The sequence below is a fragment of the Vanessa tameamea genome, chromosome 15 (genome assembly GCF_037043105.1).
Source record: "Vanessa tameamea isolate UH-Manoa-2023 chromosome 15, ilVanTame1 primary haplotype, whole genome shotgun sequence".
In the NCBI taxonomy this organism is placed as follows: domain Eukaryota; kingdom Metazoa; phylum Arthropoda; class Insecta; order Lepidoptera; family Nymphalidae; genus Vanessa; species Vanessa tameamea.
The window spans coordinates 12,374,254-12,398,237 of record NC_087323.1 but is presented as its reverse complement, the minus strand read 5'-3'; the positions used below and the strand labels follow the sequence as shown (position 1 = coordinate 12,398,237).

At 36.1% G+C, this 23,984-nt stretch overlaps 2 protein-coding genes across 3 annotated transcripts; both read right to left on the bottom strand.

Moving 5' to 3' along the window:
- Window positions 1-3,264: 3,264 nt before the first annotated feature.
- Window positions 3,265-10,340, bottom strand: LOC113394750 (cuticle protein 16.5-like). Of its 2 annotated transcripts, none has more exons than XM_064217188.1 (2): window positions 10,197-10,340; window positions 3,265-4,370 (listed from the first exon to the last, which is right to left on the bottom strand). In XM_064217188.1, the coding sequence occupies exon 2, from the start codon at window positions 4,356-4,358 to the stop codon at window positions 3,357-3,359; it is 1,002 nt and encodes a 333-aa protein (XP_064073258.1). In that variant the 5' UTR covers window positions 4,359-4,370; window positions 10,197-10,340; the 3' UTR covers window positions 3,265-3,356. The 2 variants fall into 2 exon arrangements, with proteins under 2 accessions (XP_064073258.1, XP_064073257.1); XM_064217187.1 differs by lacking the exon at window positions 10,197-10,340 and adding an exon at window positions 7,586-7,722.
- An 11,972-nt stretch (window positions 10,341-22,312) lies between these two features.
- LOC113394731 (adhesive plaque matrix protein-like) lies at window positions 22,313-23,776 on the bottom strand. Its single transcript, XM_026632155.2, has 3 exons — window positions 23,709-23,776; window positions 23,213-23,458; window positions 22,313-22,970 (listed from the first exon to the last, which is right to left on the bottom strand). Exons 1-3 carry the CDS (start codon window positions 23,718-23,720, stop codon window positions 22,482-22,484), a joined length of 747 nt encoding a protein of 248 aa, XP_026487940.2. The 5' UTR covers window positions 23,721-23,776; the 3' UTR covers window positions 22,313-22,481.
- Window positions 23,777-23,984: the final 208 nt, after the last annotated feature.

The window sequence follows — 23,984 nt, the reverse complement described above, 5'->3', positions numbered from 1 at the left end:
TATAATATAATTGTGGTAACCGGTAACCGACGCTCACGGACATTGGCGCTGTAAGAAAATTTAATCAGTCCTAACATCGCCACTGCGAAATGAATTCGTTTCCAAACACTTGTTAAAATAAGGCAATGTATGGAGCCACATAACAAATGATACTATTGATTAGGTTTCATTTAATTTCATTCACTAATATATCATATTTATTAATGTTAACTGCATGCATGAAAATCCCCATGATAGTTCCTGAGACCAACGAATTTATATATAGGTAGACGCAGCGGAGTACGTTGATTTGTAATAGAAACACTAATTTTGTTAATTTGGGCTTATTGGGGATAGCTTATTTACTAAGCGCTAAGTGGAAGACTTTAAGAAGTTGACGATTATAACTTGACACAATACGTTTGTGTGAATTATGACTTATTGACGTGGATATTATTTCACTATAATGTATCTTTATTTATGAAATCTTTGCATATCAAATAAACCGAAAGTATAGTTATAACTGAAGCTTAAAAACTTAAACCTATTTCTGTGTGTGTGACCGTGATAGGGGGGCGTTCAAGTATTACGTAAGGCAATTTGGGGGGGGGGAGGGGGTGTCTCATAAAACGTTACGATGCGTTACAGGGGCGGGAGGGGGTCTTTCTTACAACACGTTACGTAACATTGTTTTTTTTTAAATAAAAAATTAGGGAATCAAAACTCCCAAATTGGCAAACATTTTCATTTATGTTTTACGGGGAATCCCTCGATTGTATTAGTCTGGTCGTCATTTTTGTCCAACCTGTGGGATCTATTTCACATCTCACAAGAGCATTCAAATGCAATGTCGTTACGTGCATGGCAAGATTGTGTGCCATGACCATTGTGAAACTAGAGTACGGCCGCAGCGCCTTGCTACCAGAGCGGCGAATGAGCTTCTCTGCATCGTGCATCGTTATGAAACATCGTCTGAAGATACTGACTGGCTCGACGAAGACGAATTTGATGCAAGTGCCTTAACAATTCCAGAACCAGTGGCAGTGATGAAAGAATCTGAGTGGCTAGCAAACCCGTGGACAGAGGAGCAGTAATTTCAATCGGATTGTTTTTATATACCTACTTGGTTAATCGTTGATTATTTTTTAATTTTGTTAAGAATACGATTTTATTTCGAGTAAAATGTTTAATTTCAGTCGGGTTTCTTAAAAGTAAAGGTTCGTAAAGGTTAAAATAAAAATGTTATTTTATTTTAAGAGTATTAGTAAAAAAAGCTAAAATAGGAGAATGAAGGACGAAAACAATTGTGTGTAAAGAAAAAATGTATAAAAATAAAAAAATACGCAGGTTCGTGGATTAAAAATCTCTTGTTTCATTTAGTATTATTATCGCAAAGTCAATTAAAAATATACCAAAGATAATAACTAAAATATAACTTTTTGAGATTTTAGGGTAAAAATGGTCACTTAAGTGTTACGTAACGTTTAGAGTAACGTTTTTCTGTACCCCCCCTGGGTACAGAAAAACGTTACGGTGCGTTACAAGGGGAGGAGGGGGGGATCAAAAATCTTCAAAAAGTGCGTTACGTAATACTTGAAAGCTCCCTAAGTTATAAAACAAAAAACATCCTTCATTTCTCTTCCTAAATTAAACAAAGGCAAATATTGGGAAAAATAAAGCAGAACAATTAGTGGAAGTTGAGTTGGGTCTTGGAACCCAATTTTGGAAGCTGAATGATGTACATCATTCTATAGTATTCAGGACACGATTGCAGATATTGTTTTCTTAAGCGTTTTTATCTTTTATTTTTGATTAGACATATTAATGTTCTTTTGTATTGTATTCTGTCTGTATATGTTATTATTCGTCTCTAAAATAAACCGTATCTTGTTTTTTTCTCTGAAATGTTTCATAATATTCATCTTTGTGAAATAATGTGTAATTTCATTATTTTCATAATATTGTAAGCTAGCTTCAGCCTTGCGCTCTCTTGTGTTCGTCCAGCCATACAGCCGTTTTCCGTCTTTGTCATACTAATTTATTCGAGTCATTATTATGAGGTTGAATCTTCGATGCCGGAAAAAGAGATCAGTCAATTTTACATTCATATAAAGATTCCAATTTAGGTTACTTGTTCAAGGCGTCTCATGCACAACCGAATATGCTAACGCTGACGAAAATAATATCTGATCGGCAGGAGTAGTGTATTTAGTAGCTATAGGGAGGGACGAAATAAGTTTCGGAGTTATATACTAATTTATATAATTACTGTATATTATTATACTATATATACTAGTTAAAAGGAATAGGCTGTGCTATTTAAATACAATATCTCAAGGACATACAAATGTGACCCTAAAACTATTTTTTTGTTAAAATTCACGAAATAAAAACTAACAAAACATTTTTGATGTTATTATTTTATATTCGCGAATATAGCAATGTCATTCACACATTGTAAGAGTTAAAGTGATCTCACAAGACAAACTACGAAACTAATTGAGGTTCAAGGCCGCAGTGACGGATGTTAAACATTGATTTTAAGTGTTTTTTGACATATTAAGATCTTTCAATAAAATATAAACGGTCAAGTTTAATTGTTAATTTACAGATAAAACTACAGAAATATTGTAATCAGTGCGTTTGGCAATATCTAGACTGTCAGTTTGAGTTCCATTTTATTAATAAGTGCCTCGCCGCGGACTCGCACACATCTTTTTAAATATATTACGGCATATTTTCTTATTAATCGATTATTTTTAGAGGTTTTTTATGACATCTCTGGCTTCTGTCGTCTTAGAGAGTGATGAAATACTATATTTTAGGACTAGCCTATATCCAACATGTCGAAAGTTTTGGGCTTGACTCTCGAACAAAAATATAGTGTAAAATTTTGAGTGGATAAGTGTTCTCCGAAATTGTTGATATTTCTATAGTTGTATTAATCATCTATATTGTATAAAAGCAAAATACCACTCACTGATTAATCACGAAATCTCAGAAACTTGAAATTTGGCAGGTAGGTTCCTTATTGGGTGTAGACATCCGCTAAGAAGGGATATTACGAAACTCTTTACTTTACTCTAAGGGAGTAAAAGGGTTTTAGCGCGGATAGAGCCGCAGGTTCAGCTAGTTAATATATATTTTTTATTTTTACTGATTATGTATTTTTTATTTCTACTGATTTCTGATTATAATCAGACATATATGTTTAGGTTCTTAGATTTCTATAAAGTCGTTTTAGTTTAACGTAATAATTAACTCGGGATTAAATAATAGAAAAAATATTTTCAAAATTGTTTAATTAAAATAATATAAACTTAAGTAAAGCAACAAACAGTAAATTGAATATTTGACTAGATTTCACATTATATAGTTTACCAGCCGTTGCCGTAGCCCGAGCCATAACCACTGGCGTAGCGAGCGCCTTGTCCGCTGGAAACACCGGTGGAGTAGCCACCGGCAGGTACTACTTTCTGGACCGTGATCACTTGGGGGATGGTGACCACTTTGGATACATTTATGATCCGGGGAACGTTGATTACTTTTTTAACGTTCACAATTTTTTTGACAGTAACCACGCGGGTTGCCGACGCCGAGTGTGATATAGCAGGGGCTGCATAGCTGACTGGGCCAGAGTAGCTTGACACGGGGGCAGATGAGTAGCTGAGGGCAGGAGCCGGTGCGGAGTAACCGATACTAGGAGAGGAGTAACTCAAAGCTGGGGCAGACGAATAGCTGAGGGCAGGAGCGGATGCAGCGTAGCGGATCGCAGGTGCTGAATAACTTATGGAAGATGCTGGTGCTGAGTAACTAATCGACGGGGCGTGTGCTGAGTGTCCAATCGAAGCAGAGGACGCGTATGAGGCAGCAGGCGCAGAGTAACTCACAGAGGGGGCTGAGTAACTAATTGACGGGGAGTGTGCTGAGTGTCCAATCGAAGCAGTGGATGCGTATGAGGCAGCAGGCGCAGCGTAACTCACAGAAGGGGCTGAGTAACTAATTGCGGGTGCGGAGTAGCCTATTGAAGAGCTTGAGTGGCTTATTGAGGGCGCGGAGTAACTGATTGCGGGTGCGGAGTAACTTACGGCAGGGGCATAGTGACTGATAGATGATGCGGAGTGGCTTATTGAAGGTGCGGAGTAACTTATAGCAGGGGCGGAGTGACTAATTGCGGGTGCGGAGTAACTGATTCCGGGCGAGGAGTGGCCTACTGCGGACGCAGAGTAACTGACAGCAGGTGCAGAGTAGCTGAAAGCGGGTGCGGAGTAGCTGTACCCATTAGAGTGACCATGAGATAACCCATTAGCGGAGTGGTGGCCGCTGAGGTAACCGCGCTTCTGGCGAACGTTGTCAGCCGTAGCGCACGCCACTAACATGCAGACTACAATCTGAAATTAAAGTTTGACAGTATAATTTAAAAAGTAAGACAAATTTAAATGTTTAGTTAGTTTAGATTGCCAAGTAAAGTTTCCCATAACGGAAATATGATTAGAAACATATTTGTAAACTATTTTATTCAATTAGTCAACATCAAGATAGAATGGTATCCAATTTTGTCTTCTTGAAATTATTTCTGTTATCAAAATAGGCAAGAACCTTAGCGATGTTCCTTTTTTACGTTAAGAACATGGAATAAACAAGTCATATATGACACGCAAAACAGTTGCCCGTCGCCTCGCAGAGTATCCACACTGGGATTCCATTCACTGGCTGATTATACACCGATATGTCTTTGAATGTTCAGTTAAGTAAGCCTATACTTACAAATGCCTTCATGATGGTTTTCTATAATAACTTAATGACGGCTGGCTAGTCAGTGATGTCCCAGAGTACCCGCTAACCATATATACATAATCATTGTCAAACATGTCGCAAGTCCGTCCTCGTCACATCAACCTTCCTCCACTTGAGTTAATTAATTTATGATTTTCCATAATTTTCTCATACTAGACCTCAAAATCGAATTTAAATTAGCATTTCAAATTCGAGTATGTGATTATAATATGGAATGTAAGAATGGAGTATGTTTTGTCAGTTTTTAAATAAACTTAGAAATAATATTATTTAAATGATTCAATGAATTTAATATTATAGTCTTAAGAATTGAAAATCTTTGATAAACTTTCGTTTGAATAAAAAGATTCCTAGACTTATCTAATTCTATTTAAATTGATTGAAACGTTTACATTGAAAGTTACATCTCACGTTTATAACAACAAAGTATTTAAACTATTTAAGACGTTTAAATAAATTTATTATGAATACATAAACTAATACTAATTATAAAGCACACTAAATAAGTTAAGACTCATTTTTTATTGAGATAGGTTAGGTATTTACTGGTAATTGTGGCGATTAACAAAGTGCCGTTGTAGTGAGTAAGCGGCGCGTTTGAACTTGACAATGAGTTGGGCACAAACGCGTGTGAACTTTACGGTTGCATAATTCAAAATTGAAGCGCTTTACAAGTAGATTGCTTTTTTTATTTTATTTTATTGTTTCTTTTAAATACTATTTCTATATCATAAAATTATACATTTTTGCGTTTAATTTTTGTCAACCGTGGTTCCCGCGCCGCGCATTATCGTTAAATTAAATGAAGTAACGCAACCTTCGGTTTCTGTAACCTTCTCAAAATACACTTTGTTTTTTCGGGTCATTTTGATGTTATGATCTCTTATTGCGTTGCAGCAGTATCGACATTCCAGGTGCGTCGTTACAGGTGTATGAGTAATAAACATACTCAAACTCCAAATTCCTTTATTCAACATAGAAGCATCACACTTACTTATTGATGGTCAAATTAAACACTACTATCGGTTCGGAAAAAAGAACACCCTGACCTGAGAAGAACCGGCGTAAGAAACTCAGCGGGTCTTTTTTTTTGTCAAATTAAGTAGATACATAATTGTATATGAATAGAAACAGCCAGGAGGCGATCGTTTCATTCCCAAGGTGTGCTATCAAATATAAACTCACTAATTTTTTTTTAAATTGTATAGTAACCTTTCGCACACAAGCGTTCTTTAACAATTTTTTAAATTTGGCAACAGAAGCATTTTGAACGCTTTCTGGGATCCTGTTGTAGAAGCGTATACATTGCCCCACAAAAGAGTTACTGACTCTATGCAGTCGAGTAACAGGAGTAACAAGATTGTGTTTGTTCCTTGTACTAATGTTATGAGAAACATATTTTCTCATAAAAACATTAATATTTTTCCGTACATACAAAACATTACAGAATATATATTGAGAAGCAACAGTTAATATCTTAATTTCTTTTAATTTATACCTTAATGAATCCTTGGCTCCTAGGTTATAGATTGCGCGAATAGCCCTCTTCTGCAGCACAAATATAGTATGCCCCAAATGCCGCAGAACTCAGTCTACCCGCCAATCCGTTTATATGGGGGAGCCACTGTAACTTGGCATCAAGAGTAAGGCCAAGAAATTCAGTTGTTTCAACTGGATCCATCGATTCCCCATTGATAAGTGCATCGGGTTTTACATTTTGCACGTTTGGTGTGCTAAATTTTACAATTTTAGTTTTTTTATACAGCCTAAGATTATTTACGCTAAACCAGTGTACTATATCAGACATAGCATTGTTTACTCTTCCCTGTGATCCGACATTTACTTTTTGTAATAAATAATTTACAAACGTAATACAATTTTGAATTGTATGAAAAAGGAAGTTCTAAATATTATTTCCAAAAAATAATATATTTGTTTGTTTATTAAATCTTCCATCGGCTTGTTTTTGTATTTAAGCAATATGAAATACTAGTTATAAACGATATTATATACGATACTAGTTCCGTTAAAAAGTTCGCTTGCACATAAACATATATCAGTTAAGATACACCTATATTTTTTTAAGTACTGTTCATCGTTATCAATGAATAAATTAATTGACATAAATTTAGTTTATTGGAATCAATAATATATAAATAAATAATTGTGCCACAATTGTTTGATTGGTTGAGTAATTAAGATTTAATTTTGTAAGTCGTTCGCCTCCAAATCCGTGCACTCAGTAAACATTCCATAATTCGAATTGCAACTTTCTACGTAAATAGGAATGGTAAGATTGTATAAAAGATACTCTTATTAATATTGCAAAAAGGCAAAAAACTTCTTGGCGTAATTCTTGTGTGTTTTGAAATTGGCTCCGGCACTGCGACGTGCTTGCGTTTATGTTTTATACTTAAAAAAATATATATTTAATTATAATGTGATCGTAATTTTTTAATGTCGTGTCTTATCTTACGGGCTAGTTGACGCACACTTTGCGTAAGAAGCGATCGCCTCCTATTCCTCCTCCTCAGGCGACAGTACAGTACGAGTATCTTCTGTTCCGCACCGATGGTAGTTTTTACTTTTACTTGGGATACAATGAGTAAAAGTGTAATGTTTCATTAGGATTTTAATGTGTATTTACCTTTATATAATTGTAATAAGCTTAACATTAATTACTTCTCCCTAAGTATTATACATTACAATTACAAAAAAAATAAAGTTAATAAATATATTAAAAGCGACGTGTTAAGTGTTACTTTTGTAATGTGAGGCATATTTAAAGTCGGTCATAACTCAAACTAACCGGTTTATTATGTGCATTAATTTGTGGGTCATCTCTGTGGACACGGTGGCGGCGCGGGGGCCGCGGGGCGCGCGCGCCGGTCTGACACTGTCGCATCTTTAAAATGAAACGTAGACGCGGGGAAATGGCATCGAGCTTTTTTACGCTTTGAGTTTAACGCTCTTGAACAAGTGTGTGCAAGTAGTGACGATTGATATTTGAGATCACTTTAATTGTTTGTCATATGACAAGTGTTTTTTTAATTACATATTAAATGTATATCCACATTAATTAAGATTTATATTACATATATATTTGTACTGGTATGGGGCCATTCATTTATTACGTAAGACGATTTAGGGTGGGACTTTACTTATGTTTTCTTACAAGGGGGTGGGAAGGAATCTTGATAGTTATTACGTAAGAAAAAAAAAGCGCAAAGCTAAAATTATTTGAAAACGGTTCGATTGTCGACGTTCGCTCGGATGCGTATAGGTATAAAACAATATTTCCATTTCCGTGGCAAAGGGTCGCCCAAAAAATAAAGTAAGGGATACTTACTATTTCTTAGTGTCAGTGTCATATCAGTGAGTGGTGGTCCGCAACCATCAAAAGAACTATCCGCTAGTCTACTTAACTATTTTAAATGAAAAGTAGGAAAGTACGAAATGAAAAGAGGCAGCTACTCTTAGACGCGACACTTTTGGCATCATCCTTGTTCTGTGGTTGTGACTCAGTTTGTAGTTAACATTAGAAGGCCTTAGTTTTAGTTTCATTCTTAAATTCAATGAATTTTGTTTTTGCAATAAGCTACTGATTTATATAGAGTGTCAATGTTGTTTCTCTATTTGTAATAGGATAAGAATTAATAGTTGTCTTTATAAATTACTCTATCTGAGGTAAGCCGGTAGCTAGAACAGGTGGATATTAATTCTTAGCCAAAGTTACTACTGCTTATTACTGCTACATTAACTCACTCACAGTACGAGGATGATTCATAGTTGAGTCTTTTAACTAAATTAAATTTGGGTTTGTATCCGTTTACATCGATTCGCCGCCGAAGTCAGTCAGTAGAACATTATGATATTAGATAAACAGTTATAACGCATAATATTATTAATTTAATTGTATATCACGTGTTCAGTCGCGCAGCCTTGTGAAGGATTTCGTCTCGCTCTGAATGTTTTTTAATTAACGTTTTGTATTATTTTGTTTTAGCAATATAAAATTTACATAAAGTCGAAGTATATACGCCTTCTATTGTTTCTGAAGCTATATGAGTGATGTTTCTCCTAAAATTGTTTATTTGTACGGTGAGTTTCGAATGCTCTATGCTAAGTTTGTAAGCAAATAACTCTGGCCGCTTGAACCCCATGTAATAAACATAAACATATTATTTGTGCAAAGCAGACTGCTCTACACGTGGAATGATGTTTCGAGTACAAATAGAATCCGATTTATTTGGAGAGTAGGTAAATTAAATTCAACTCAATATCGTGATCTAAATAGATATTGTAATTGTGTTGATCGTCTTATTCACTTCTTGCTAAAAAGGACATGTTACGGGACGCACTTCACACCCTCGCGGCTCGATAGAAGGCAGTGCATTAGTAATGACGTACCGTAGTGATGTTCACTGATAACAAAACCCACTTGGGAGCATCTGATTTCCCAAGCTTATAAATGTTTGTAATTTAAAAAACAGTTGAAAATCTCTGCGTCCTGTTTTATTCCGCTTTTTTAGAAAACCTCCTACGCACAATATTAGACTACTCGGGGACTCTTATAATAAGAATAATGACTATTGAAAATATATCAGGCTTATAAACGTGTGACATAGTTAACACTTAGTGAGTGATGCATTCATTACACTTAGCAATTTTATGACGATGCATACATTATATTTTACATATAAAATATATTATATTAATGTATAATTTTGTAATATCCAAATTGAAAAACGAATATAAATTGTTATTAACCTTGGGGGACACGTTTAGTTTTCACTATTTGCGCTGACCCAAAATATATTATTTAATAATCGTCTCAGGCGACATTTAAAGATGACAAGGAGCTCAATCAGACGCCTGAGTCACAGCCAGGTGGAGCGCTCTTCGGGCTGAATCGTTTTGCAACGAACCTTCTGTTGATATTTAACGTTGTGTAAATGATAGCTCGGAGTTTGAGCTGTTACAAGCAAAACCGGACGAGATGTATCAAGGCTGAAATCTTTGGAAGTAAACAATCTCTATCATCTAAATATGCCTCGTATTCTTTCTGTTACATTTTAAAATGGTTGGCGGAAACCGAATAACAATTTAATATTTACTTAAGTGAGTTATTTTATTTGATTGAGTGAGTTATATTTATTTTATTTGATAGATAGTTGCCGTTCTAATATTTCGTTCGATTATTAATTGTATATAATATGCGTATTATTTAAAGCTTTTCTTACTGTCGCTGACATCCAAGTGATGCAAAGTCGTGCATGTAATTCCACAGCGTCACTGCAGTTTAATTCGGATAAACATCATTTTTCTTGTTAATGATCTCTAGCTTGATTGTGAAAGTTTTGTGGAGAATTCTACGCGTATATTTTTTTGTTATAGGTGGCAAACGAGCAGAGGCTTACCTGATGGAAAGTGTGCACGGCCCATATACATCTGCATCACCGGGGGGCTGGCACGCGCATTGCCGGTCTTTAAGGAATGAAGATGTATTAGATACACTTCTATCACAAAATGACCAATACGCATATTATGTTTGTTCCCCAATCCGCACTAGGGCAATGTCATGGAGTAAATTACTTAAGAGGAGAGGAGATTTTTGCCCAGAAGTGGAAAAACATATGGGCAGTTACTGACACGGTTAATTTATTACCGATCGGGTTAAATGCATACAGTCTTTAATATTATCATATTTTTATTGAATTCACATTTTACATATATTTTAAGGATCATTAATCAGTTGCGACAACACTCACATTGTGTTTAGTTCTTCAAGTACAAAATGATTATTGATTTCAAGAAATAGTGGGAGAAAATAGCTTATATAATAAAATTGTATGAGACTATTAATATTAATATAATTCATATATAACATTACAATAACAATTGAAAAACAAAATAATATTTCAAAACTAGCAGAGTCATATTTCAAGGACACTGCTAATATTTGTTATATTTCTTCAGATGAGCGTAAAAACACTGTCAGGATTGGGGTCGACAACGGCTCAATAGGCTAGGATCAATAGCCAATTTTCACATCAATATCCGGTAAGCTATTGAGCTATAGAGGCTTCAATTGTTTTGTTATGAATGAGTACCCTATAGAATAGTATGTAGAAGGGCACTGGAAGAGGTGGTAACCACACCCAACACCGGCGCCGGTTTGCTAACCATTCTAAGATGTTAGTGTGTAATTCTTCCTTCATCACAGTAACGCTGTACAACTTGTACTATTGATGTTTTACGGAAGGATAATATTAATTGATGCGTCGGCAATTGATACCAACAGGTACGAATAACGAAACCACGAACATGAAGTAATATATTTAATATTACTTCTATTATAAGAATTGATGCTTAAATATGAATTAAAAATAGTTACTGTATAAATCTTGACCGTGGAATGGTGGCAAGAATGCTAGCTATTATTACTGTGAGTGTTTTATTGATGTAATAAAATTATTTGTTGACAAATAAAACGTGTGTTTGCGTTCGGTCAAAAAATAATATATTTATTAAATTATACAGGTACGTGTTACATCACGACTTGTTATGAAAAGGCGAATCGCATTATCACAGATGCCCGTTCTTAATACTTTTAATATGATATTTAGGATTTCGAACAATATAACATATATAGAAATTATTTACATAAAATGACAAAAAAACATTAATTTTACAGAGAAACTTAAATTAGAAAATAATTACTTTTTTACGTAGGTAGCATTTCAAGGTACAAGTAGGTGACTTTGCTTAGCAACTAATTTTCAAGAAGCTTGGATGACCGTTGTTACGATTTAAAAAAGGTAAAATTGTTGGTCGAATGTCGGTAGTATTTACCACCAGCCACTGTTCCAACCGCTCTTCCACCCACCACGGTTCCATCCGCCGTTGCTCCAGCCATTGTTGCCGGACCAGCCGCTGTAGTAGGACGGGTAGGCGACGGGCCGAGAGTAGACGATAGGGGCGCTGTAGCTCGGGTACCAACCCTTGTGGATGTAGCCCGCAGACGCCGCACCCAGCGCCACGGCCATCAGCATCAGGCACATCTAATTGGGTCGCAGATAATATTGTACAGTTTGTCGACACATTAAAATATACTTTTATTAAGAAACTATGTTTCTAATATAAATCATTTAATGTATTTGGTAGTTACAGGAAACGATTTTGAATTAAAAAAAAATGTCGCGAATAGAGCCGTCATTTAAATAATTATGCTGAGATAATTTGCATCGATACTCCGAGATCCACCTTGGATATTGTATTATCAATTTCCGCTTAGTTTGGTATCTACAAACTGATTAAAAAAAATATACTCAGGATGTATCGTCGTTACGCACGCGGTGGCTGTAAGAATCTGCTACGTTTCTTTTTTAATAGTATTATAAAACAGACCGGATGAATCCAAGGGAATGATTCTTTGTACTTCACACTCTGATTGTACGTTTTCTTTTTGCATATTGTTATTTCTCAATGCAAAGGTCACAGGGATAGTCGTCGTCGTTAGATCGCGCGATCTTGGTTCATTGTTCTATCGATGCTTAGTTGTGTATGGTTAATTGTAAGATTAGATTTGGTAGCGAATACTTTTAACAAATCGATGATTTTTGTTTATATTGAGCACCGTCATTTTGATTTTCCTTTGATAATATAAACAAACTTTAAATTAAATGATTTCCTTAAAATTATGTGTTTAATATAACGACTTAAAAAAAACCGTTTACATAAGAATTATTTGCTTGAAAATTAAAAATAGCAAGCAGCAGTATAACAATTATAAATCATGACCGCGAATATCGGTATTCGTAGAGTCTATAAAGAGAACCCGTTTAAGTGGTAGGGCTTTGTGCAAGCCCGCCTGAGGAGGTACCACCTACTTATCAGATGTTCTACCGTAAAACATCAACACTTAGTATTGTTGTTCCGGGCTGAAGAGTGAGTCAGCCAGTGTAACTGCAGGCGCATTGTTGAGATGTATGGAATGGTTAATATTTCTTTAGCGCCAATGTCTACGAGCGGTGGTGACCACTTACCACCAGGTGGACCATTTACCCCTCCACCAACTTATTACAATAAAAAAAAATCAGTAAGTATTTTCACACACTCTACGTAAACACTGCACCGTTACGGTTTCGTGTGTCGCCTGGCGATGGGCGTCTTAGGATCCCGCTGAGCACGATGTGAATGTATAATAGTAAATAATTTTTCCATTTGCACAATAATTCGCGTCACCTAATACAATGTCTATGCACGTGTCGATTCAGAGACATAATTATAAAGCTCATTTTTAAACAAAATAAAACTGTCAAAGAAACTTACAAGGAGTTTCATTGTTGTTCGAGTGATCGGTTCCAGTGGAGACGACTCAATATGCGGCTGAAGCGCATCTTCATCCTTATATACCGGCCGAGGTCCTCGCACACAGCTGCGAGCTGCACATGTCGTATTGTAAACAACCTAGTGCAGGTTAATTGCATAAAAATCCATGATTAGATTTGGATTTTGCGTCGCGACGTCGAGGACGGACACTTCGATGAATTTTAACGTATAATGAGCAATTATGTTGGCCATTAACATAAATTATTGTTATAAATAGTCGAGTCGATAATAATTTATAAAATGACGTTAACAATAATAAATGAAACACTCCAAATGTGTTTCCGAAAAGGAGCAAGCGGATCGAATCAAGGCGATGGCGTGGGCTTGCGGAATGCAGTCGTGTCTGCGGGCTGAATCTTCGTAAGGTCAAAATACTACGCTGTTCCTTCATAAGCAAGGAGTCGCTTGGGTAGGGTTATCGAATTACTCAAATCAACAAAACTTTGATGAATGCTAAGACATAAAGCTGACTTTCCAGTATGGGATATAATATAATATATTGGCAAAACAACTGATGATATAGTATTTATCATCTGGTTTCATAAAAAAGGAATACGTTAATGTTACGTATAATTGTAATTACAATGTTGTTACAATTGTAACCAGTGTAATTAAAGGCACAAGGGACCTCTTGATGTTCGATGATCAAGGATGTTGGTGCATTGGCTATATAAGAAATATTTTAAAATTCACCCGGCGCTAATGTGACCACTTGCCGTCACGTGGCTTTGGCTATTTTGCTTTTTCTTACATTTTTTTAACGACCTGCTTTTCAAATAGAGTTCTCATCGTATCACCACGTTTGAAACCCTATGTGTGTGTATGGGGGGGGGGGGAATTGTGTATATTACATTCCAAACTATAAATATGATTTCGGTCAATCCAGAAAGTTCTAAATCTATATTACACTGCCCTGACACCTCTGCATGCGTCCTCCTCTGTCAGGGGCCGCGTTGTTGTATAGATATAATTTTAGTGATAAAAAAATATTTCATAGTAATTAAACACTACCACCGGTTCGGAAAAGCATATAACCCCTAACCTGAGAAAAACTGCCGAAAGAAACTCAGTGGTTTTTTTTGTCAACTTTTTAAAGGTTTTTTTTTATATTCCCTGAGAGACAATATTTTACAATGCTTTTTTTATGTTTCATCTAGAGGTTGAATTGTAACTCGGAATACCGAATAAGATAATCGTTTACAAACAAATTGTTTACAGTATATGTATTTGTATTATTTTAAATGCATACGAAGAAACCATACATCATTATAATTGTGGTAATATTTTGCTGTTATAACGATATGAGACACACTCGTATCAATCCTGTGTAACACGTTACGAGTAGTATCATTACATTTAAAATTAATTGTTGTGGATTGTAATATCGATAAACACGTGTTGGCAGCATCATACTATTTATGATCGTTTTTATATATTTTTCTCCTTAATTGGTAAAAATTTTACAATGTGTGTCGGAGCCAGTGTTTCCTTTATTCTTGTTATCTGCGTCAGCTATTGGCAAACAGTTGTTCTTTTGATAAAAATATTATTTTGAAGATAATAATACAATTTACACATCCCATAGTCACAGGACACACGCGAAGTCGAGTCGACATCTAAACTTGATTAGTTTATGTTAATTTTTTTCTGTTCAAAATATTTGACGCCTTAAAAGTATGTTTTTTTTATGAAACTGATAGGCCAACAAGAAGTTCGACTTCCTGATGGTAAATGGTCACTTTCGCCCATATGGACATTGGCGACGTAAGAAATTTTAATCATTCCTTACAATTCCAATGCGCCACCAGCCTTGGGAATTAAGGAATTAATATATATATCCCTTGTGCCTGTACACTGGGTCACTCACCCTTCAAATCCGAACACAACAATACAAAGTACTGCTGCATGGTGGTAGAATATATGAGTGAGTAACCTACCCAGACGCCAAATAATGTATGTACTGTATGTATGTGTAATGAAATGGAAATTTATAACCTTATTTATAACCTTATTGTTACAGCGAGCCGGCGTAACCACAGGCACGAGGAACATCACATGTTAATGCCCAAGTTTGGTGGACGCTTGGCTATGTAAGGAATGGTTATTATTTCTTACTGTACCATGTTTGTGGGTGGTAGAGTCCGCTTACCATTAGAAAAACTTTTTTGGTCTTTTTTAATTTTTAAATACATCTTTACCTAATATTTAGTAGAAAATGACGTGTTATTCATGCAGGCCACCATTTAGTAATATCAGCGGTGCTCATGGACTTGGAAAATGTCAGGGATACTACGTTTGCCGCGCGCTGAGAATATTTTGTCAACGGAACCTGCTCGTCGTCATCGCTCCCTGACGCTCCGTCAAATTAATATATTTGATATTGTCCAGGTAATGTTACACAGACGCGTAAATATTAAACTTGAAAATATTTCATAATAATAATTAAATACAATAATTTTGAGTCGTCTCTTTTAATAATATTTTCTAGGAATAATACCGAATTTCTTTACAAGATCTAGCGGTTGTTAGTACCTTGATTTTTTATCGTATGTATAATTCTATATAAAGAGCCGAGATGGCCCAGTTATTAGAACGCGTGCATCTTAACCGATGATTTCGGGTTCAATTCAAATGAATTGATGAATGATGAATTTGGGTATTTTCATGTGCTTAATTTGTGTTTATAATTGTGCTCGGCGGTGAAGGAAAACATCGTGAGGAAGCATGTGTATAATTTCAACGAAATTCTGCCACATGTGTATTCCACCAACCCGCATTGGAGCAGCGTGGTGGAATATGCTCCAAACCTTCTCCTCAAAGGGTGAGGAGGCCTTAGCCCAGCAGTGGGAAATTTACAGGCTATTATTGTAATGTAATGTAAAAAATGTTCAATTCTAATACAGAGTAATAGGCTAAGTCTTTTTAATAGCTCGTTGAAGGCTTCAATAAAAATAATGGTATATTATTATTTTAATGAGCAGCTCTAATTGATTGATCGACACAAAGTCCCCGAGTCGCGCCCGCGACATCAATCAGACACAGTGTGTGCCATTACACGTAATCGTCTGCTACACGTTAAGCGCGTTGAAATAAATTACATTATTACATTAACTCGCGGCGGAAGATTTGATTTACTTATAATATATGCATATTATGATTAAAACTCAATGCGATCATTAAAATATTTGCATTAAATTGCCGATGGTATCTTGTGTTATTTGTAAAATAATAAATAATAAACGCTGGCTAGTAAACTGGAGTGCGAGGATAACAAATTAATATTAGGGCAATATCATTTACTTTTAAAATATGGTAGCAATTAAGTGCTTATGTATGATTTAGTACGATCGTTTGTTAATAGAATAATAATAATATCCTACTGATACGCGCCCACGACGACTCATCTCGAGTACGAGAGTATGCCCAAGCCCGAGAACACACTCGGTTTCCGTACTGTTATTGTCCGGCGGATGACAGCGTTAGAGCGTTGGAGATGCCATGTGTTGCGTGCTCTCCGATGGATGGGATTGTACTCCTGCTTACTGCTTAACTTAGCTCTTTTGTCACTAGCCTTTAATGTTTGTGGTCAAGCTTACGGAAATCTTATCCGGAAAGTGTTTTTGTTTCATCATATTTTTTTATGAAACAGACAATTGCGTAACTTTTATAGCGGTCTTAATAATCTTGTTAGATATAAATCTGGTTTAGTTTTATTACTTTATTCGGAGAACGTCTGCAATCGATCAATCGATCAATATAATTTATTCGCTTGGTGATTACAATTTGATGGAAAAATAATGGCTACACTGCGTTCTATCAACATTGGCGAGCAAAAATACGCGCACATTTATCAAAGTATGAATACCTTTGGTCGCATCTTAATATATGTAGAATATTTATTATATGTATAATAATATTGGTAATTGTGATTATTGATTAAACTGAAACATATAACCTAGAAGTACGAGAAGCTCTGCGCGCTAGACCCGACCGGTCTGAGGCAATCGTTTCTGTAGCAAAGTATTTAAATTTATCGAATTTATAGATTTTATTAATAAATTATTTATATACAAGATGACGAAAATAGATAAGATTTAAAAGAGCTTGTTCCACAGTCATTGGATAAAGTACACATACATACTTTATTATGTTGAATTTGATTATTAAGAACGTCTATATGTCTTTAGTATTTTAGTCGTGTACACAGCCAGTCAAAGATTTGTCTTGTTCGTAATTATAAGTCCAAATGTAGCGTGAAAGGTCAGACCTGCTTGCATGTGTTTAATTTGGGTTTAAAGCATGGGTTTACCCCCATTTATAATTTTAAACTTATTTATAAAACTGCGAGATCTTATTTATAAAACACGTTAGAAAATAGCTTGAAACTTGAATCTTTTGTATTATAAAATCTGACTTAAAACTTACATAAAAAACTACACACAAATAAATAAGAACTCCTAAATAAAATTGTTAAGTTTTATCAGTCTTTTCAATAGTTACAAGACACGTGCGTGTGTCTCAGTGACGATACATCTGCTGTGACCACACTCGTTAGGTATAATTCGCATGCCTGTGTAGTCTTGTGTACCAAATGCGTGACCTGACACGTGAGACTTATATACAAGCTTCCAGCATTGTTTGATAAGATTGACACGAAAATATTTTTATTAAAATAAAAGTAATTAGAACTCAATGAATTAAAACCTGTTTTATTTTTAGTGGAAAGGTTGCCGCAAAATATTACTGTGTGTTATGTGAATTAAACAGAATATTTCATTGCATAATATATTATTTAATGTATTGCGTTTTTAAAAACAGACTGAAGTTATAATTTCGTCGGATATTACTATTAAATAAATTGCCTTTGTACGGAACGGAGAACAAGCGATTCTCTCATTGTCATTTAAGTTATTTTTAAAGTTTAATATGGAAACTCATTAGATTAAATAAGGTTTTCGTTGCTAAGTTTCGAATAAGATAAAATCTAATCTCTGATATTCTACCGCCAAACAGTAGTACACAGTATTGTTGTGTTCTGGTTTGAAGGGTGAGTGAGCCAGTGTAACTACAGGCACAAGGGACGTAACATCTTAGTTCCCAAGGTTGGTGGCGCATTGGTGATGTAAGGAGTGGTTAATATTTCTTACAGCGCCATTGTCTATGGGCGGTGGTGACCACTTACCATCAGGTGGTCCATTTGCTCGTCCGCCTTCCGATATCATAAAAAAATATACTAACTGGTCATGTTTTCACGTAGATCTTAAGCGCGTCAGTTCCCAGTGGCGTCAAATTATTACAAATGTTACGAATGTGTCTTCACGTGTCTTAGTACAATGTAAACGTCGTGTTGTGAAACCTTTTATAGGCCTTTATTACTTTTTTATGCACCGACGTGCTTACTCCGGAGTCAGTTTCAAAACCTCTGGGACTCACACAATAAAGAGAGATATTATCATTTGATCTGTGCAATATACTGTACGAGTACGTAGGCAAGATCAAAGGCATAGAAAGAATTTCATTACAAATTGAATAATTCTCTAAACACACAGTGTTATGTTATTTATGTTAGTTATGTCGTATTAAATAATCTTCCGCATTAAAATTTTGAGATGGCCCAGTGGTTAGAACGCGTGCATCTTAACCGATGATTTCGGGTTCAACCCAGGCAAGCACCACTGAATTTTCATGTGCTTAATTTGTGTTTATAATTCATCTCGTGCTCGGCGGTGAAGGAAAACATCGTGAGGAAACCTGCATGTGTCTAATTTCAACGAAATTCTGCCACATGTGTATTCCACCAACCCGCATTGGAGCAGCGTGGTGGAGTATGCTCCAAACCTTCTCCTCAAAGGGAGAGGAGGCCTTTAGCCCAGCAGTGGGAAATTTACAGGCTCTTAATGTAATGAAATTAACATTTTACATTAAATTAAATAACATGAACGTCTGTTGATGAGTTTATGACGGCCTTCAGAATATAATATTCATCGATGCAGCGATCACCGGGTGTGTCTCACTGACAATTAATATTCTAAACGCTTAGTCGTATCGTAATCTTCTTTATAAGTATAAAACTTTAAATTTCGTCTTTAAAAATGTCCAGTAAACAGAATCGTCTAATGTTTTCCTTTCTCACGTCAAAATAGTATTTCCTGCCGGTGACAAAAGAGACTTAGTAGTTTTACGAAATCGGACGAACGTTTTTTTGGTTATACGTCTTTTGGAATCTGTGATATATTTTAATGCATTTATTCGAATTAAATAGTTTAATGGACAATTTTAATCTATACGAAATGTCCCATGTATCTAACATATTTATATGAATAACGCTTAATAATGAATTAACAATCGCCAACAACCGACAGTGTTTTTGTAATCTGTAATAGAAAACAATAGTTATTACGATTGTGCCTTAAGAGATGGACGCAGGCCCGCGAACTTTTCCGTTGGCCGCGTTAGGATCTACAACATTTAAGTGCACTGTGTTGATGTATCTTCTAAGGTTGAGCCATCGTTAGTAATGTAAGCGTACGAAAACAGATTTTTTATAACGTCACAGTTAAAATAATCTTTAGTAAATACCGCATCAAATCAATCCATCGGTTTCGTAGAAGTTTATAGCTCATACAGAAAGACTCAGTAGGTTATTCTCAGGTCAGTGTATTTTCTTTTCCGAACCGGTGGTAGTTTTTAATTTGACATGATGACATTTGACACGATGACAGTAAGTGTAATGCTTCTATACTGAATAGAGGAATTTAAGTTTGAGTTTGAATGGAAATCAAGGAATACAGGCTCTTCGATTCTTACCGTCTGTATGGGTCGCTCAGTCATCCGTCCCGAAGCTGACTGCGTAGTACTGAGCTCTGTTTAGTTATCAGGTATAATTAAGCTGTTCGAGCGGTCGAAACGAAGTTCGTAATGAAGACGATGAATAAAGCTGTACCTTTTGGGAAAATAAATCTCGCCACAAACATCACGTACTCATGGCGGTCAATAACTAGATTGTGTCATCTGCGAGGTTCTTGTTTCGCAACGACCTGTATCATATTAATAACTTTATAGCTTGTGATTGTGACAAGCAAAGGGAATAAAAGTGGCATCTGTGTAATACAGTAGTATCCAGTCGCTGCACACGGTACACAGTCGAGAAGGAAACACTTAACGGTATAAAGTCGCAATATTTATAGGTAGAGTATATAATTGTTGTTCTAAAACCTATCGTATTAGCTGTATTCTAGCTGAACTTTTGTTAATATCTCATGTAATTTTTCTATTCATTAGAAATTTTCAAAGACTTAATGTTAACGTAAATAATTGTAGGAACGTAAAGTTCAAAATATTTGCGTTGAAAAATTATCGAAAGTCGATTGCTTAGATACTTTGAAGTGTTATAATCGTAAAGCAAAACAATTGTTTGGGTTGTCGAAGTGACCAGTGCGGATATACCGGGGCAACGGGGGATTCGATCCCGACATAGCAGCGGAAAAGTCCCACTGCGATTCGTACACGTAGTCGTAGTACAATATGATCGATGCTATTTCTGGGTCGGCGTTAATTCTGGTCGGCGCGGCGTTCTGTAATAATTAATTATTATTAACGGTCATCGATACTCTCGCCTTGTACGCGACTAATTAATATTTCATATATTCGGAGCATTTTAATTTTATTTATCTATCATTCTATAATAATGTTATAAACAAAACAAATAAAGAAATAAAATATTAACAAATAAATCATACGTTTCAAGCAATATTCGCTAGCGAATATAAAATCCATAATACATTGAATATGTTAAATATATCGAAAATATATGGTAAATTTGTATGCGTGACGTCGTGAAGTTAAAGAAAAATATATAAATAAAAAATCTAAATGGTAACTAGGTATTAAATTGGTTACGTCATGTCTCGTTGAAGATAAAATTAAATTCAAAACATATGTATGTGCATATTTTGTGCTGCCTGAGATTTTGTCTCTAATGATATTTGAATAATTTTAGATTTACTACGAATGCTTAAATTATATTACTAGCTATAGCTATTTACTATTAAAAAAACTTGAAGCATAATTTTTACGAGCGGAAAATTATAAAAATCAATTAAGTGATGTTTTCTTCCGTGACACGCGAAGTCGGCCTTGACTTTACTAAACAAATATAGAGCGGCGGAAACTATATTATAATAAGTATTATAATACGAAGCTGTAGATTTAAATAATTTATTATAATATCTTTAGATCAGTTGCATTAGAGCCGTTCAGTGAAGGGCGTCCGATGTGTGGACCCGATGTGTGGACCCGATGCGAGGACACGACCGGCTGCAGGTTGTACCTATCGATTATATCACCTAAACAGGAGGCTCACCTGTGGAAAGTGATTACCACCGCCCATGGACATCTGCAACACCGGGGCGTTGCCGGCCTTTCAGGAATGAGTACGCTCTTTTCTTGATGGTTCCCAAGTCGTATCGGTTCGGAAAACGGCCGGCGAAAGCTGGTTCCACGGAGTGGTTGTGCGAGGCAGAAAATGTCTTAAAAATCGCGCTATTGTGGATTTTCGGCCATCTAGGTGGTGCGGGTGATATTTGGAATTTTGACGTCCGAAGGTGAAATTCAGCAGCCGGGATTAATCCTTCCTTCAATTCCTCGGAACATTACCCTTGAAAAATTCTGTAGAAGATGCAGAGCGATCCAACATCTCTACGAAAAGCCAAAGGATCAAGCAGATCGGAAAGGGCTTGATCGTCGATAATTCGAGCCGCTCTACGTTGGATACGGTCAAATGGAAGGGGCTGGTACTGGGGAGCACCCGCCCAGAGGTGAGAGCAGTACTCCATGTGAGGCCGAATTTGCGCCTTATATAGTCTTAGACGATGCGCCGACGTGAAATACTGTCTTGCCTTGCTGAGCACACCGAGATTTTTTGATGCCAATTTGGCTTTGCCTTCCAATTGAACGCGGAGCTGAGCGAGGCTCGCAATATAATATAAAGTCGTTAACAATTTCATATGTTAAATAGATCTTTTATTAATTCAACCCTCAATGGACTTCGGCTATTTAAATAGGAAATCCTTTTATTTTCCAAATGTACATAAGAGCTATTACATAAAAATAAACGGGAACAGAGATTTTAAATACATACACATTTAATAACGAATACCTCTTTATTTTTGTACTACATTTTGTGAATTTAAAGCTTCATGAGATTCTGATACTTCGTACTTCTGTGGATATTTTTCTATTATAAATTGTTCGTTGAGGTTTCATGCAATCAATTGGTGGGATTGATAAAATACACTACTTATTAGAGATGTTTAGCACCATGGGTCAGCGTTGTAGTTGTTACCGACGTTCTTTGATTGCCAAGATACTGGCACCGTGTTGTATGCCTGGACTGGCACACTTTGGATGGTCTGGACTGGTGTATAAGTTTGATAAGTTCGGGTGGGTGTGTAGGTCTGAGCTGGCGAGTAAGTTTGGATGGGCGTATAGGTTTGGGCTGATGCGTAACTCTGAGCTGGGGCGTAGGATGCGTAACTCTGAGCTGGGGCGTAGGATGCGTAACTCTGAGCGGGGGCGTAGGATGCGTAATTCTGAGCGGGAGCGTAGGATGCGTAACTCTGAGCGGGGGCGTAGGTCTGAGCCTGTTGGTAAATCTGAGCCGGCGCGTAGCTTTGCACAGGTGTGTAGGTCTCCCTGTATGTCTGGACAGGAGCTCTGTATACAGCCTGTTGTCGGACGGGGTACGTGTAAGTGACCGGAGTCTGCACGTTGTGTGTCTCGACTTGTGGAATGTAGGAGTACTGAAAATGATTTGAATTCTTTAATGTAATTCTAATAAGAAGCATTAAAACAACACGCGTTGATGTCTTTTGTACTTAAAACAATGTTTATAGATAATTTTTTAATATGAAAAAAGCAAATGTACATATATAATCATTTTTGTAAAAAATAAAAAGTCTTGCTTGAAAATAAAAATATTGCACTCAAATACAAAAATGAAGACTTCATTCGATTATATTTTTGACTGAAAATTTTTACTCACGGTAGGGCGAACATTATATGTGGGCTGTGCGACGGCAGCAGCAGGCTGGTAGGTCGCGTGGTAAGTAGGCTGTACTGTTTGTGACTGCAAGGAGGTAGACTGCAATGTGTTGGATTGATAAGAGGCTGAGTGCTGAGTCTTGGACTCCAAAGAGGTCTGCGTCAAAGGTGAGTATTGGTGGCCGAAGCTGCGCTTCCCACGCGAAACCGGCCCACTGCTCACCACAGCCACGATAGCGAGGATAATCTACAGGACATATAATGTGATGAGCATTTGACTTAAAGTTAGTATTTGTGCTTTGTTAGCGATAACAATATTTATTTTAAATTTTATTTTTAATTGGCTTGTAAAAAGGTTCACATGTAATATTTAGCTATTCGTACTAAAATATCATTGCAGACTTTACTATTTTGCTACACCATATAAGGCAATAAGTTATATAAGCAAAAAATAAATAATCTATGAAAACGCCTGTAAATTTAAAGACGCAACTCACCAAAACCTTCATGTTGCTATAACAAACACAATTCCACACAAAGTATCGCGACCGCGGACTTTCACAACTATTGAAAAATTATGGCGATCGGCTTTTATATAAGATAGGACAGGATCTAATAATAAAAATCTTGTCAAATCTCGTGCGGCCCATCGAACAGGATTCCAAAGAAATATCATATATTTAAGAGTAATGGATTATTTTAGGGTTCAGCTTCAAAACCGGTTGAGTGAGAAAAAAAATAAAATTTTATGGTGTTGTATCGCCGTGCGGATT

Coding starts and splice junctions, on each gene's coding strand:
- LOC113394750 (XM_064217187.1), bottom strand. CDS start 7,681: ATGCGACAGTGTCAGACCGGCGCGCGCGCCCCGCGGCCCCCGCGCCGC. Junction 4,371..7,585: donor TTAATGCACATAATAAACCG/GTTAGTTTGAGT, acceptor CTTTAATTTCAG/ATTGTAGTCTGCATGTTAGT.
- LOC113394731 (XM_026632155.2), bottom strand. Junction 22,971..23,212: donor CATATAATGTTCGCCCTACC/GTGAGTAAAAAT, acceptor AATCATTTTCAG/TACTCCTACATTCCACAAGT.